Below are 17710 nucleotides of genomic sequence, written 5' to 3'. Positions count from 1 at the left end.
CAACACACCACTTTCAGAGAAGGATAGGACTTCCAGTAAGAAGCTCAATAGAGACATGGAAGACCTAATTGCTACAATCAACCAACTTGACCTCATTGACTTATACAGAACTCTCCACCCAACTGCTGCAAAGTGTACTTTTTTTTCTAGCGCACATGGAACAGTCTTTAGAATAGACCACATATTAGGTCATAAAACAAACCTTTGCAGAATCCAAAACATCGAAATATTACAAAGCATCTTCTCAGACCATAAGGCCATAAAAGTGGAAATCAATAACAGAAAAATTAGGGAAAAGAAATCAAATACTTGGAAACTGAACAATACCCTGCTGAAAAAAGACTGGGTTATAGAAGACATTAAGGAGGGAATAAAGAAATTCATAGAATGGAACGAGAATGAAAACACTTCCTATCAAAACCTCTGGGACACAGCAAAAGCAGTGCTCAGAGGTCAATTTATATCGATAAATGCACATATACAAAAAAAAAAAAAATGAGCAACAGACCGCAGAAAATGAAAAGGGCTGCTGATGGTAAATGTGAAAAAACACGGAGCCAAGAAAACAACAGGCTTTTTGAGCATGCTAGTTCTGTCCTAGTCTGTTCTAACTTTTAATAAAGATTTACACTAAGTTGTCTCTGTTTTTGTAACCAATAAGTGTTACAATAAAGATTTTGATTAAGCAGTGAGCCATTATGTGGTAAGCTATTTTGGTGTAAAGTGATTCCCTCCCCCAAGGTTTCTCAAGCAGAAGGAACAAAAGAAATAATTCAGGCCTCAAATTACAATACTGAAGGATTCTACGGGTAAAATATTGAATGATGCAGAAAGCATCAAAAGAAGATGGAAGGAATACTCAGAGTCACTGTACCAAAAAGAAGTGGTTGACATTCAGCCATTTCAGGAGCTGTGTGACCAAGAACCAGTGGTACTGAAGGAAGACGTGCAAGCTACACTGAAGGCGTTGGTGAAAAAGAAACCTCCAGGGATTGGTGAAATACCAGTTGAGATGTTTCAACAATTGGATGCAGCACTGGAAGTGCTCACTTGTCTATGCCAAGGAGTGTCGAAGACAGCTCCCTGGCCAACCCCCTGGAAGAGATCCATGTTTGTGCCCGTTCCAAAGAAAGGTAATCCAACAGAATGCAGAAATCATCGAATAAAATCATTGATATCATTCATAAGTAAAATTACGCTGATAATCATTGAGAAGTGGCTGCAGCAGTACATCAACAGAGAACTGCCAGAAGTTCAAGCCAGATTCAGAAGAGGACGTGGAGTGAGGAGTATCATTGCTGATGTCAGATGGGTCATGGCTGAAAGCAGAGAATACCAGAAAGATGTTTAAACCTAAATAACCAAACTCATTGCTGTCGAGTCAATTCCAACTCATAGCAACCCTATGGGACACAGTAGAACTGCCTCACAGGGTTTCCAAGGAGCGGCTGGTGGATTTGAACTGCCGACCTTTTTGGTTAGCAGCCCAATGCTTAACCGTTGAATATGCAAAGGCATTCAACTGTGTTTGTCATAAATTATAGATAACATTGCAAAGAATGGGAATCCCAGAACACTTAATCGTGTTCATTCAGAACGGGTACGTAGACCAAGAGGCAGTCATTAGAACAGAACAAGGTGATACTGCGTGGATTAAAGTCAGGAAAGGTGTGCATCAAGATTGTATCCTTTTATCATACTTTGTCTGTATGCTGAGCAAATAACCTGAGAAGCTGGGACTATATGAAGAAGAATGCAGCATCAGGATTGGAGAAAGACTCATAAACAACCGGCATTATGCAGATGACACAACCTTACTTGCTGATGAAAATCAGAGATTACAGCCTCCAGTATGGATTGCACCTCAACGTAAAGAAAACAAAAATCCTCACAACTGGACCCAAAAAAAACATATGATAAATGAAGAAAATATTGAGGTTGTCAAGGACTTCATTTTACTTGGATCCACAGTTGAACTCCCATGGAAGCAGCAGTAAAGAAATCAAACAATGCATTGCACTGGGCAAATTTGCTGCAAAAGACCTGTTTATTAAAAAGCAAATACACACCTCGAGGACTGAGGCATGCCTGACCCAAGCCATGGTATTTTCAGTCTCCTCATATGCATGTGAGGAGAGCCCTGGTTGCCCAGTGGTTAAAAGCTATGACTGCTAACCAAAAAGTTCAAATCCACCAGCTGTTCCTTGGAAACCCTATAGGGCAGTTCTTCTCTGTCCTGTAGGGTCCCTATGAGTTGGAATTGACTGGATGACAATGGGCTTTTTTGGTTATATGCATGTGAAAGCTGGATAATGAATAAAGAAGGCCGAAGATGAATTGATGCCTTGGAATTATGGTGTTGGTGAAGAATATTGACTATACCATGGACTGCCAGAACAAACAAATCTGTCTTGGAAGAATCACAGCTGAACGCTCCTTGGAAGCAAGAATGGTGAGACTTCATCTCACATACTTTTATCATGTTACCAGGAGGGACCAGTCCCTGGAGGACATCACGCTTGGTAGCGTAGAGGTCAGCAAAAAAGAGGAAGACTTTCAACGAGATGGATTAACACAGCGGCTGCAATGATGGGCTTAAACACAGCAAAGATTGTGAGGACGGCACAGGACCAGCAGCGTTTCGTTCTGTTTTACGTAGGGTTACTATGAGTAGGACCGGACTGGACTGCACCTAACAACAACAACAACAACAAAAGGTTAAAATAAATAAATAAGCACTCCATAGACAAGCAAAATACAAACGGAATTCTTAAAGCGAGACCTCTAAAGATATATTTGTTGTGGTTGCTGTTATGTAAAGATATATTTACGTATTATTAAAAACAATTCAATCACTTTTCTGTACCTAGTCATCTTCAAAGCGTTTAATACATTACTATGTCGTATCACTGTTTCTCAAGAAACAAGCACCAGATTTCATCTGTTATGAATTGGGGGTACCTTCACTTGAATTATACTGATTTTTTTGTTTTTTAATGAGCTTCGTCTTAGAACTGAAAGTCTAATTATCTCATTGAATTATTTACTATTATGTTAGCAACTTCTTGGTATTCGGTGTTCTTAAATAATACTGTTATTGTTGCCGTTGCATTGGCTTTGACTCAGGGCAGCCATGCATGCAGCACAACAGGACGCTGCCCGGCCCTCTGTCGTCCTCATACTGTTTGAATCCGTTGTCGTGCTGTCGTGTCTGTCCATCTCACTGAGGGTGTCCCTTGATTTTGTTGGCTCTCTGCCAAACATGGTGTTCTGTTTTAGCAATTGGTCTTTCCTGATGTGTCCAAAGTACCATATTTCTATGCAAATAGTCTAGTTACAAAAATATCTTGTGGGGAGTGTGGGCAGTTGGCAGACAAATGTAGAAGGCACGTGTTATTTGTGTAAAACACAGGAAGCTTCACCGTCTCTGCTTCTAAGGAGATTCTGGTTATATTTCTTCTAAGACTGATCTGTTCGTTCTCCTGGCAGTCCATGATACATTTAATATTCTTCGCTTATGCCACAGTTTGAACACATCTATTCTTCTTTGGGCTTCCTTTTTTATTGTCCAGGTTTCACGTATGAGGTGATTGAAAAGACTGTGGCTTGGGTCAGCACCTGTTAGCCATCAAAATGACATCTTTGCTTTTATCTTAAATGTTGTAGAAGAAAAAAATCACCAATTATCATGATGGTTATAAAACAGTCCTATTATCTGATAATTTCTCATAGTGTATTTTTAAGCATAGTAGATGAAAATCCATATTTCAAATACCATCTTAATTTTTTCTTTATTTTTTGCCAATTTCTGGATAGTTGTCTTTGTCAGCCACATTATGAGGTAAAAAAAAAAAAAGAAAGAAAAACTCGTACTAAAAGGAGAAGTATCAGCTATGTCATTTTCTTACGTTTGCATTATCACCATTTTCTTTAGTACCTGATTTCTTTATGGGAATATTTTAAACCACTTGTCCATTTTGTGAGGACTAGTTTTGTTAAAAACTAGATAATTTAATACATTAATTTATTTAATGAGGTATCTTATAACTCAGGATCTAACATTTAGACTGAGTGATGGTACAAGAGTCAATCTAAAGTCTGTTCTTCCTTTCTTCCTTCTTTTTTAGTAAAAAGAAATAGAAATAGGCATTTTATTGGTGGCTCTTGTATATCTTCTTAAGTGCATCCGGGAATTACTGTTCCAGGTATCCGTTGTGAGTGTGTATCATGCAGTATATATTATACAACTTAACATAAACACACAGTCTCTTTCAACATAAATTACACACAGGGAGAAAATTATCAGTGAATGATGGTAAAACTTTTTATATACTTTTTGCCCAGGAATTCAAATTTTATTTTCAACATATAAAATCTGCAAGTAGTGAAAGTTTTTAATTTCTAAGTGTCTGTATAAAATTTTATTTTTATTTATCTGTACCTGTTGAGGAATATAATTTGTGAATTATTAATTTTTATTATTCTACCTATTACACTTAACCTTGTTTTGCCTGTCAAAGAATAAATATTTTTAAAACTATGTATATGGACGTTTCTGAAGTCTAAGTTAAGTTTTTAGGAGGCATTCATTAAATTTATATCTGGTATCTCTAGTAATCTTTTGAAATTTTATTAATGATAAAATTTTTCTTTGTAATAAGTTCAGATAAGATTAATTGATCTAAAAATATGGGATAGTTGAGCAAAGGAAAGATGATTTAATCTTATTGTACCTTTATGTTTTAATTAATTTTGGTATGAACTTTGTATTTCCTTGGAGAAATATTTATCTTAATCCATAGCAAATACTTTTTCTTTCAGCTGTCTTTAATAAATACTAGTCATATTTAAAAGTGATATGTGGGCTTCCTATTTGCCTGCAGAAATCTCTTGTCTTCTTGTCAGGCTCTACAATGAATTATAAGCAGATAATCTAAAAAATATATGTTGAGTTCTATTTGACTAAAAGGGTTCTGTAGTTTTGTTAGCCCTGAGCTTTGTGACTATGTACTGCATTTCTTTCTTTTTCAGGTATTATGAAATAAATATCTTAACCAAAATTAATTGGGTTTTTTTTTATTTTTTAGGCAATGAGTAATTCTCTTGTGCCTTTTGGCAGTTTTGTTGGCCTGGTTCGTATCATGAGAAACCATTTTGGCAGTATTTGCTGACAAATATTTATTTATTCATTCATTATTAACTTAAAAAAAATTTTTTTTTTTTATTAACTTAAGCTGACTGGATTGGTATGAAGTGTCACTGACTTTCATAGTGTCTTTTTAGTATTTGAGAACCTCTGCACCATGTATTAAATTTATTTTAGACTGTTTAGACATGTTTTCTGAAGGTAGGTCATATCTAATATACGTAAGCCTTCAAAAGGAAAAAGTAGATTTTATTAGGTGAATACTCACTTGATTTACCAAAGGAATTCCTGTTATTGTATTTGACTCTCATGCTTACGATGATTCCCCAAAAGGTAGACAACTATCAGATTGTAGATGAATGAGCACAACAAAGCCCAGATTCGTTGTTTTCTCTCAAATTCTGCCAACTTGTACGTGTTATTTTTCCTTGCCCATGCACAAGTGTGACTGCTCGGCAGCCAGCTTTTCTCCCACCCATGTGTCTTTGGGCTTTGATTCCGTTTTCTGAGGAGTGGAGGAGAATAGCATGAATTAGGGACATTTGTTGTGGATGCGTCTAAGCACTCACGATAAAGTTTCTTTTTGATTTTTTTGTGCTGCGCCAGAACCATTTGTCTCCCTAAAGTTTGACATGTAACTTTTGTTCTTCTCAGCCACATTTTAGGGAGACAAATGATGAAGGAAAAAAGCAGTTATAACCCAGAATTATCAGTAAAATGGCCAGGAAGTTCAGCACTGGTAGGAGCAAACATAGAAAAGAGCACTTAACCCAGACATTTAGGAAGAGACAGGTCAGCGGTGGAGGTCAGTCAGGGAAAGCATCCCAAACCTTGGGGATAAACAGGAGTTAGCCAGGGAAAGCAGAGGATGGAAAGAGAACAGCAAAGACCTGGAGGTTAGGGAGCTCAGCAGACTTTTAGGATTACTTGGCCCTAGAGTGCGAGTTGGAGATAAAGCAGGAGAGGTAACCAGGGACTTCTTTAGGCCCTAGTCACGAATGTGGACATTATCTTAACAGCAGGAGAAGCAGTTGATAGATTTTGTGAAAATGTAGTACTAGAGTCCAATTTTCGTTTTGAAAAGATCACTGTGGCTGCAGAGAGGAAGAAGCACAAAGTAAGCATTAGCTTGAAGCATTAAGTAATTAGTAATAGCTTCTACTTGGGTAATGGCAATGGTAATAAAGAGAAATTATCTCAATGAGAGAGCTGAAGAGGTGGAGGGGTAGAACTTGATTATTGCTTAGGTTGTAAGAGAGCAAATGTAAGTATAACTTCCATTTTTCTGGTGTGAAGAATCAGGTAGATGAGAATGCTGTGAAGCTAAGGGACAGGGCATTGATGCAGATACGAGGTGCGTGGTCAAAACAGTCGCTTCACTTTTGGCTATTTTGCTTTGAGGCATCTGTGGTAAACAGTTGGATATATGGTTTGAGCTAGAGATAATTTGTTCATTCATTCAGCAATTATTTATGGAGCCCCTTCTCTGGCTATGAGACAGAATTGCTTCAATGGCAATGGGTTTGGTTTCTGGTTTCTCTGTGCCAGGAATTATTGTGTAAGTGAGTAAGATAGAGAAGATAGCCCTGCCCTCACGGCGATTGTAGAGGGGGAAGACACACATAAACAAAATAATTTCAGATAGAGTAGTCTGAAGGAGATGAAGCAGGGTAATGATATAGAGGCAGAGGTGGTGAGGTAGGGTTTAGTTTAGGTAGGTTGGTCAGAGAAGGCCTTTCTAAGAAGGTGATATTTAAATAATGAGAAGGGACAAAGCTGAGTCAGGAGAAAATGCGCTCAGCACAGAGAAGAGCACGTGTACAAAGTTTCTGAAGGCCTGAGATCCCATTGAAATCTCAGCTTCAATTTGTACCCCCACTTTTTGTCACTGCAAGGTGTTGGGCCACCCCAGAGCAAGGGCAGATAAGGCTTTTTGGCCAGTTTGACCATGAAAAAAGAAAAGGACAGAATATACTCAAGTGTCCAATCTTTTCATCATCCTCTTTTCTTTCCTCGAGCTGGCCTTTCCATCTCTTGTGTCTTAAGTGAATAATTTCTTTTATAAGGATCAGCACAGAGCTGGTTCCTATGAGGCTGAGGTTAAAGATGTACCAAACGTCCAACCGTTCCATATTGCTGTCCCACTCCATCGCCTCTAATATCAACTACTCCTCTCCTCAGTACTCTCCCTCCCATCTTTGGGTTCCATAATTTGCTGCAACATCTCACAGAACTCATGAACCATTATCAACAAAATGGCTCACATGGTTGTGGAGCCTGGCAAGTCCCAACTCTGTGGGTCAGGCATAGGCTTCTCCTGACTCACGTGGCCACAGGAGCTGATGAACCCAAATTGGCAGGTCAGAAGATAGGCTGATGGCTCACAGGGCTGCAAAGGCTGGTGAATCAGGTCAGGTGAGAGGCTGCTGGCCCATGGGCCTGTGGAAGCTGATGAATCCCAGAATCAACAGGTCAGGTGGCAGGCCACTGGCTCAAGTCCCAAGAACCAGAGGCCAGACGATGGCAAGCAGGATGCAGGATCCAGATGCAGAGAGAGAGCCCCACCAGAACACCCACATATATACATTGGATGCAGGCCACACCCCAGGGAATGGTGTGACTTGAGTAAGGGTGGAACTTGAGCCACACCCTCCTACAAGGCTGTAGCTCAAGATATACCCCACTTTTAATATTTAACTTGCATCCAGCCACATTTAATTTGCTTGGGTTTTTCATAGTAAACAATCATATCATCTACAAAAAAAAAAAAAAGATACCCCACACTAATCCTTGCTTATTAACATATAGATGTTAGGATTTACAACACATAAAATGGAGGATAATTACATCAGATCACAAAGTGGAGGACAGCCACATAATACTGGGAATCATGGCCTAGACAAGCCAACACACAACACCAACCACCACACCTCATTAGGGTTCCATACACCTTCTTCGCATGGTCCCACCGCATCACTGTGTGGAAGTCACAAAGACTATGGCTAGAATGGCTATGTCTCTGAGGCTCTGATCCTCAACCAAGTTAAAACAAAATATTCAGAATATTTCCTGAATTGTGTTGAATCTCTAAAATGTAGATTAATTCTGCTCTGCATACCCCAAAATATATCTGTATCTCCTAAATGTACCTTTGTTGTTCCCTAGTATAGTAAGTATCCTTTGAAGAGAGAGCTGGATTTCCCTCCTATTCTCCATTGTTACTGGCAGTAAAAACCCAAGAGAAAGCAGGGAGACAAACAGGCCTTTGATAATTTTGTATTGAGCACCCAGCTTGGCACACTGCAAAAGAAACTCCATAGGAGCTGAAGAACTCCTTATTGAGGCAGGTGCGTTACGGGATGAGAAGAGCCTTCTCTGGGCAGTGGAGCTCCTTTTACCAGATGACGCGCTCTGTTTTATAATGAGAGCCAGTGCGTTGGATGACACGCTACGATGTGCGTTACTTTTGTTTTCTGGTGGGCATCCTAGTGATAAAACCTGAAATCGATAGCAGACAATTCTAGAGCAGGGTTTCTTGACCTTGGCACTACTGACATTGTGGACCAGATAATTTTTTTTTTTTTTAATTTTTATTAAGCTTCAAGTGAACATTTACCATTCCAATCAGTCTGTCACATGTAAGTTTACATACATCTTACTCCCTTCTCCCACTTGCTCTCCCCCTATTGAGTCAGCCCTTACAGTCTCTCGTTTCATGCCAATTTTGCCATCTTCCCTCTCTCTCTATCTTCCCATCCCTGCTCCAGTCAAGAGTTGCCAACACACTCTCCCGTGTCCACCTGATTTAATTAGCTTACTCTTCATCAGTATCTCTCTCCCCCCCACTGACCAGTCCTTTTCATGCCTGATGATTTGTCTTCGGGGATGGTTCCTGTCCTGTGCCATCAGAAGTTCTGGGGAGCATTGTCTCTGGGATTCCTCTAGTCACAATCATACCATTAGGTGTGGTCTTTTAATGAGAATTTGGGGTCTGTATCCCATTGGTCTCCTGCTCCCTCAGGAGTTGTCTGTTGTGCTCCCTGACAGGACAGACATCGATTGTGGCCGGGCACCAACTAGTTCTTCTGGTCTCAGGATAATGTAGGTCTCTGGTTCATGTGGCCCTTTCTGTCTCTTGGGTTCTTAGTTGTCGTGTCAGATAATTTTTTGTTGTGAGGCGCTGTCCTGTGCGTTGCAGGATGTTTAGCAGCATCCCTGGACTCGATAAGTCACTGGATACCAGTAGTATCCCTCCAAACCCCAGTTATGACAACCCAAAATTTACACATTGTTAGAAGCCACTGAGCTGGCTCTGATTCATGGCAGCCTTACGTATAACAGAATGAAATGTTGCCTGGTCCTGCAGCGTCTTCACGGTTGTTGGCGTGTTTGAGTCCATTGCTGTGGCTATCGTGTCAGTCCATCCCATTGAGGGTTTTCCTCGTTTTCACTGGCCCTCTGGTTTACCAAACATGATGTCCTTTTCTTGTGATTGATCTTTCCTGATCATGTGTCCAAAGTAAGCAAGCTGAAGTCTCGACATTCTTGCTTCTAAGGAGCATCCTGGCTGTATTTCTTCTAAGACTGATTTGTTCGTTCCTCTGGCAGTCCATGGTTTATTTGTATAGTTGTTGCCAGATGTCCTCTAGGGGTCAAAATTGTTCGTGGTTGAGAACCACTGTTGTAGAGGCAGCCTTGGCTGTTCTTGTGGAGGAGCGTGTTTAATGCCTCGAGGGGGTGCCCCACTGAGCCTGTGGTGGTAGGTGGCCAACTGAAGACCTATTAGGAGAGTGGATTGGCCCCTGCTGCCTGGACCCTGCTGTGATGAGAAGAGGGCTGGCTGCTCAAGGGACAGCTTCTATCAATCGTGCAGTACTGGTGGAGGTGCCAATGTGATCTTTGTGTGCTGGGGTATTGAGAGGGAAGGATGAAAAACTTGAAGACTGTTTTATGCTAGAACTGTCCCAGACCAGAATACATCATTTAGTGTATCTATTTATTTATTTAAGGAGCCCTGGTGGTTAAAGTGCTTGGCTGCTAACCGAAAGGTTGCTTCCGTAAAAGTTTACAGCCTTGGAAACCCTAGAGGCAGTTCTGCTCTGTCCTGTAGGGTCACTATGAGTTGGAATTCACCTGACAGCAGTGGGTTTGGTTTGGGGTATTTATTTATAGTAACTGCATAATCATTGATATGCTGGCTATTTGGGCTTTTGTGTGTGTTCCGATTTATTTTTAGTCTTTAAATTATATTTGCCTGGTTGATTGCTGCATGAGATCCCACAGCATGAATCTGGGGGGAAAATTTTGGCTCTGTTTTGGGATTGATTTGTTTCTTTTGTGTTGTACTTGTAGCTAATAACATACTTCCTAATATCCTGTAGTGTACAGATGTCAGCCCTTTTCAGGCGATGGACCGAATGATGTTAAATATGCGAAACAGTATGCAGGAAATGCAAAGAAACTTTGTAAGTACCAAAAATAAATTGATGAGAATGTTGTTTTCCTCTATTAATACCCTATATTATAGTGGCTTGAAACTTTTTTTAACCATGGTCCACAGTGGTTAAAAAAAATATACTTTGTATCATTACTCAGTACATAAATACTGTATACTTTATAAATAAATATACCTGACACAAAAGTTTCATGAAAAAATAATCATTCTATTTACACAGCTAATATTTTCTATTTTAGTTCGTATTTCAAAAATACTAATCATTGTACTTCAGAAATACTGATTTCAGAAACTACTTTTTATTTATAACCTGCCTACTTAAAATAAAAGGATTTGTAGCATCTATATGGAATTAAGTTTGATGTTTAAAAAATACTCTAAAAACTTAGACATTTCAGGAAGGATATTTATGTACCAGATTAGATCCGTACAACCCAGACGTTGATAAACTGCTGCTAATACTAGTACTTTCCCACAGATTAGATCCATACAACCCAGACGTTGATAAACTGCTGCTAATACTAGTACTTTCCCACAGATTAGATCCGTACAACCCAGACGTTGATAAGCTACTGCTAATACTAGTACTTTCCCACTGACAGTGTTAACATCAGAGGCAGCACTAATGTGACTTTGTCTGAAGAGGTACCGCATCACTGTACTCGTTGATTTGGATTCTGTGGCTCCTGTCAGAACGTCCAAACGCAGGGCGTTATTAATGATTTAGTCATGTAGTAATCTGGTATCCACCGAGGGTGTGAAGCGTCTTGGCTCCATGTTGCTGAACTGCTCACAAGGTCAGCCGCTGACTGAAAGCGTCACAGGTCTCAGGCACACCGTTTGTGTTTAAACCTAAACGAAGCCGCAGACTTGCTCTCCGGGTAAATCACCTGCTGGTACTCTCCACAAGGAGAGTGGGGATTGCTGCTGAGAATGGAGAGAGGCTAGGAGCTCCCTAGGTTACCATTTCAATACGCCATACTGACAGAATCTATCCTTAGCCGGACTCCTAGCTAAGTTTGTTACTTAATTGAATCCTTCTGACATTAATTCTTCATATTTGACTAGACTCTGAATTGACAATAATGCATTTATCTCTAGGGTCAGCTTTCAATGGATCCAAACGGACATTCATTTTGTTCTTCCTCAGTTATGACCTATTCCAAAGTAGGAGATGAACCACCAAAGGTTTTCCAGGCCTCCACTCAGACTCGTAGGGCTCCAGGAGGAGTGAGTATTCCCTAAGAACTCTTAGAGTTTTGTACATTTGTGCAGTGAGAGATCACCCAGATTAAATTTCAGTCACAAAAATTTGACCTGGTGGTGTGTGGATGGGGAGGGGGGTTGGGGGAGTGGAGACACATGTCACTGAAAAACATAAAAACTTAACTGTATTTACTTAGTTTATGGCGTTTTTGTCTCCCCCTCTCCCTGTGAGCCTTTTTTCACATAAATATCTAATTACGTTTATTACCTTTACATGCTGACAAGGTAAGTAGATGCTAAAAGAAGTCTTGGCTTCATGAAATAAATGCCTTTTAGTTTATATTTGAAGTAAATGAATTCTTAAAATCATGAAATAATTCAAGCATACAAAAAGGATGTAGAGAACACCCATATTCTTATGTCCCTGTTGAAACAAATCATAATATTTTTCTCTCTGTTTTGTTAACATTACAGACACGGCTAAAGCTTCTAGCGCTCTCCTCCTCAGCCCCTTTTCCCTCCCTCACTGTCTTCTCAAAGAAAACCACTTTCCTCTATCTGGAGTTTCTCGTTCTCATGTGTATTTGATTTTGTTAAATATGTATGACTCATAAACAACAGATTGTTTTGTAGGTTTCAAAGCTTAATATAACTGGTGTTATATTTCACTACGTGTCTTCTGCCCTTGCCTTTGCTCAGTAATATCCTTCTGAGATTTATTCAAGTTGATGTGCGTAGCCCTGGCTTCTTTATTTTAACTTCTATATAGTATTCCAATATATGAACATATCGCAATGTTTGATCCATTTTCCTGTTGATAGATAACTAGGTATTTTCAGTTTTTCACAAATACATCCTTATATGCCTCCTTGTGCAAACGTGTGAGTTTCCCTAGAGTCCAGGAGTGGTATTACTGGGTTGTAGGGTGTGTGTACCTTCATGTTTAGCTAGAAATTACCACATTACTGTCCACAGTGATTGGAAGAGTTGGCGCCCACCAACTGTGGTATGAGAGGTCGCATCTCTCCACATCCTCATTAGTCCTTATACTACCAAGATTTAGGTTTGCCAATCTGATGGGTATGAAATCATTCATTTTTTAGTTCTTCCATATAGATATGTACCTTTTAATGATGCTCCTGCCATACAAAAACCAAACCAAATCCGTTGCCATCGAGTCAATGCCAACTTATAATGACCCCGTAGGACAGAGTAGAACTGTCCTATAGGGTCACCAAGGAGCAGCTGGTGGATTTGAACTGCTGACCTTTTGGGTAGCAGCTGAGTGCTTAACCACTATACCACGAAGGCTTCTATAAGTGATATAAAATCTTAAATGTAAACAGAATATAATTTTCTATGTCCCACAACAAATATGTTTTTTCTTATGTCCCACAACAAATATGTTAGTCTTTGGCTATCATAAACATCTTAGCAATACTCTCAAAGAGTTGATAGGTGGGAGCCATGAGGTTCAAGTCAGTCAGCAAGACTGTTGAAGAATTAGTTGCTCTTACTTGTGGGAGTGCCAGCGTGAGCTTCTGTCTGTTACATGGGCAAGGACAGTGCTGAAAGCACTAAGTTTTCTGTAATTAAGTTATTCTTTGTTTTAATATTTGATTACAGATTGGACAAAGGTTAAATTGTATTGATTCCGTTTTCCTAGAAATTTTAATTTTTAGGGCATTCAGGAAATATCAGAGACACATTACCACAGTTTTACTACACGTTGGTGGTGGATCTATAGATGATCTGTGTAGGTCCATAGTAGATCCATGGCCCTAATTCTCTAAGTAAACAGGCCCTGAAGAGTTTAGAATTAAATCCATTTTATGTATTATTTAAATTACAACTAAATAATCTTTATTTGCTTTACATTTACAGATAAAGGAAACCAGGAGAACTTTGAGAGATTCTGACAGTGGGTTAGAGAAAATGGCTGTTGGTCATCATATCCGTGATCGAGCTCATGTCATTAAAAAGTCAAAGAACAAGAAGACTGGTGATGAGGAGGTCAATCAGGAGTTCATCAACATGAGTGAAAGTAAGTCGTTACAGAAGCGCGTTGCTTCCTTTCCAGATCACAGCTTTGCTTGTAGAACTCGATTAGCATTTTTTTTGTAGAAATATTTAATAAAATGTTCCCTATACATAATATGTATAGGGAACATAATATGTATAGGGAACACTTTCTCAGAGAAATAAAATTGTGGTTTCCTCATTGCATAATAAATCTTTTTTATAGTGAATTTTAGCAATGGTAGGGTATCATTTATTTTCCTTATTTTATATTTGGAAAATACAATCCTTAGGATGTTTATTTAGTAAAGCTATCAGTAGGCAAATTGGGTTTTTAAATATTTCTCCTGATTATTAAGGAAGTACATTTGAAAAAGTATAACGAAGAAAATAAAAATCATCTGTAATCTCAACCCAAAAAAACTATTTTAGTATATTTTTTCTTAAAAGTTTTTCTATATTATACATATAAGCACATACTTTTTTCAGAATTAGGATTTTATAGTTGTATGATGTGCTTATTTTAACTCACTTTTATTTTTTTAATTATAGTTGTAAACAATTACCTGTGATGCTATTTTTTAACATGATTTTTAATGGTTACCTGAAAGTTTATCATAAATAGGAATAATTTATTTAAATCATTCTGTATAGATTTCTGCTGTATGGTATATCCTGTACGTAGCATTAGTAAATCTATCCATTTTCTAGAGTTTTATATTCAGTCTCAAGGCATTTATGCCTTTTCAGCATCCATTAGAGTCTTTAAATTATATTCATCCCCTTTCAAAAAATACTTTGAATAGCAGTATTTATCGTGGTAAAGGGTTAAAATTACTTTTATCATTTTAGAAAATGAAATTCTCTTAAGGTTGGAGTTTGATAAAAATTTTTATAGAAATCACAACATCTTAACCTTTTTAAAATCTTAACCTTTAATTTTATCATATTTCAATATATAGAGTACTTGCCAGTAATTAACCTGTGAAAGAAAAATGATTGAAGGAACACATTGTTCTAAAGGCAGCCTGAAAGAACGGGTGTGATCCCCTATGTATTGGTGGTGTTTGGGAAGTCAGATTACCCACTTCATAACAACAAAAGGTGACAGTTAAATTGAAAAGCCTGTCTTAGGAGATTGACAGCAGAGTTGTGAGGCCAAGTTAGACAGGAAGACGAGGAGGTCAATATAAGTGTTAGCTGCAGGCGGAGTGTCAGAGTCCAAGTACTCAGGGACAGCGTGGTCGCTGTGGGATTACCCAGAAATAGAGACTTATAGGCCAGTGTGATTGGGTCAAGGGGTCCATTGGGTAGAATAATGTGATATTCAGGCAGGTGAGTGAACAAATCAGATAATAAAACCAGATCATCCATAGCTTCCTGCCTTTATCTTGAGATCAGGCTGAGGGGAGCACCAGCGTAGAATGAGGTGTGTGGGACCAAGACAGTTACTGACAGTTAACACCTTGGTACCTGCTGACTTGGTTTTGACGTTGGACGTAGGTGATGCTCACGCGTTTGATGACGAGTGGCAAAATGAGGTTTTGAAGCACAAACCAGGCGGAAGATGGCATCATCTAGAAAACGCCAGGATGCCAGGTGCTGGTCCCGAGAATTCAGGGTCCCGAGAACTTAAAAGAAGGTAAAGATTATTTGTAAAATACTGGTTCGTTTTAAGAAGAATTAGAGGAAAAGTTAGGTAATTTTAACTTCTGTTAGCAAGAAGTTTTGACGAACATCCAAGCTGTATCCACAGTATCTTTTGCGAAAGATAACAATAATTTTGCATTAAATCTGAATGTTACACAAAAATTTAAATTTGTATCTAAAAACAATATTTTAGAACTGTAGGATTAATAACTACTAAACTATGACTCAGAGGATAGTCAGGAGCCAAAGTCCTCCTCAGGAAAAGTTATATACTATAATAGAATTATTCTTGTGAAAGAGGTTTTAATTTGGATGTACGTAAAGGCATTTTTTTTTAAAGGCATACGTTTCACACCAGATAAAGATAGTCATGTCTAGAGAAGTAATAAAGGGGTTGGGAGTATTTAGAAGGCTCAACAACTTCCCTAACATGTCAAAATTCAGCATTTAATGTTAAATGGATTTTTAGACACTTGTAGAATATGTAGTGGTATGTGGAATATGGGAAATGCCATGATTCGTGTGTGTTAGATATTTTGGAATAACTTTGAGAGAAGTTTAGCCTTTTTTGGAGTATCTGTGCAAAATAAATGTCGTGAAACCACATTACACATTTGGTACATATTCTGGAGATTTACAGTCTAATTTGGTTCTCTGGGGAAAAAGTTGAAAGTAATACCTAATTCCTGTTGAAATTACACTCGAAAGAGAGGCCTCACCAAGCCTTAAAACAGAAATCTGTTCTAGGCCGTAAGAGAGTGGAGGATTGCTGCAGAAGGTGGAAGGCTTCACAGAGCCAGCGGTAGCCATGGACAAGTGGGTATCAAGTCAATCCGAAGCCTTCGGCAGAGTTTAAGTGCTAGCATCCTTTCTTTTAAAATACTTCTTTAAAAATTTAGAGGCCCTTCCCCTGCATTTTCTACAGAATGAACTTGAAAACTTGCCCCGTATTAATTTTAGATGATACTTGTCTCACGTGGACACGTTTACTGATTAAAACCTAAGTGTTAAATTTGAATGTGAAATCTGGGTCCCAGTTGGAGAAAGCATGTTCTTTATGGACAACATGTAAATCTGTGGCCTTCACAGTGGCATTTTCTCTAAACCAGTGATGGCCAATAGAACTTTCGGCAACGTGAAAATGTTATGACTCTATGCTGCCCGCTAAAGTACCTACTGGCCGTATGTGGCTATTTTGATTCCCACTTGAAATGTGGCTGGTGCAACCGAGGAACTGAATTTTTTTATTTTATTTTAATTAATTTAAATGTAATAATGCGACTAGCGGCTATCGTGTTGGACAGTGTGGCCTAAACCATAAACAGTTCAGTCTAGCTCCGGTGAACATCTCCTGCTCTCCGAAATATTTGAGACAGTGAAACTGTCCGCCTTATGTTTTTCAGAGCGATTGAGTTACCTCAAGTTGCAGTGGTTTTAAACATGTTTGTATTGATTTACAGTATAAACACTGACCGTTTGTGGACAGTATTAATGTTCACATGTGTATTCCCCAGGGAGAAACCTCGCCAAAGTCCAGCCATTGAGAGTGGAAAAAGATCAAACGCCTTTGTGGACAAACTCAACATCAAAGGATCATCTGTCAAAATCGGCAAAAAATAAATCACCATGCATTTCATTTGTTTAGTTTTGGTTGTTTTCACAGAAAAAGTAATGGTGCTGGGTAATATATGTTAGACCAACCTCTTATTTTTAAATCAGTAATGTATTTTGCAATTTTCTTCAGATATCTGAATGTTCTTGGAAGTGCTATCTTTGTATTTCCTCCACTTTAGGAATAAGTCATTGATTTTCAACAATGTGAATAAATGTTCAAACTTTCTGTAAAACTTTAATTTTAAAGCTCAGATGCTGATTTTGCTTTCTCAATTATTTTCCTACGGCTGTGTATCTTTTAAACTTCTTAAGATTGAATGATGGAGCTAGTTTTATCATCTATAATTACAGTTGTACGGAAAATGTTAAAAGTAGTTTTACTTTTCACTGACAAACATTATACCAGAGTGATGTTAATAAAATTCTGAATAATTTATCTCAAAATTTATACTGTGTTATGTATCCAGTTAGCTTACAGCTTTAAAAAAGTTATACTATTACAATTTTTTTTAATTAGGTATTATTTTGATAGACATAATAAAAAGTGTAAAGCACTGAGCGTAGATGCTAGAGGAATAAAAATATAAAGACGTGGTTCCCACCATCATCACCTAGCAGTG

The 17710-nt window shown here is 38.5% G+C and overlaps 1 protein-coding gene across 3 annotated transcripts in view; it reads left to right on the top strand.

The window, feature by feature from the left end:
- MLF1 (myeloid leukemia factor 1) overlaps positions 1 to 17501 on the top strand; it is a 68161-nt gene extending 50660 nt beyond the window's left edge. For all 3 annotated transcript variants that reach the window (XM_049867539.1, XM_049867538.1, XM_049867537.1), the window contains 5 exons: positions 10528 to 10611; positions 11703 to 11831; positions 13692 to 13851; positions 15330 to 15468; positions 16991 to 17501. In XM_049867539.1, coding sequence (XP_049723496.1) covers positions 10528 to 10611; positions 11703 to 11831; positions 13692 to 13851; positions 15330 to 15468; positions 16991 to 17096 — 618 coding nt within the window. In that variant the 3' untranslated portion in view covers positions 17097 to 17501. The remainder of the gene's footprint in view (positions 1 to 10527; positions 10612 to 11702; positions 11832 to 13691; positions 13852 to 15329; positions 15469 to 16990) is intronic.
- The last annotated feature ends 209 nt before the right edge of the window (positions 17502 to 17710 follow it).

This window comes from Elephas maximus, chromosome 23 (genome assembly GCF_024166365.1).
Source record: "Elephas maximus indicus isolate mEleMax1 chromosome 23, mEleMax1 primary haplotype, whole genome shotgun sequence".
Classification (NCBI taxonomy): Eukaryota; Metazoa; Chordata; class Mammalia; order Proboscidea; family Elephantidae; genus Elephas; species Elephas maximus.
Note: the sequence above shows the minus strand (reverse complement) of the source record. Positions and strands in the feature narration are given on the sequence as shown.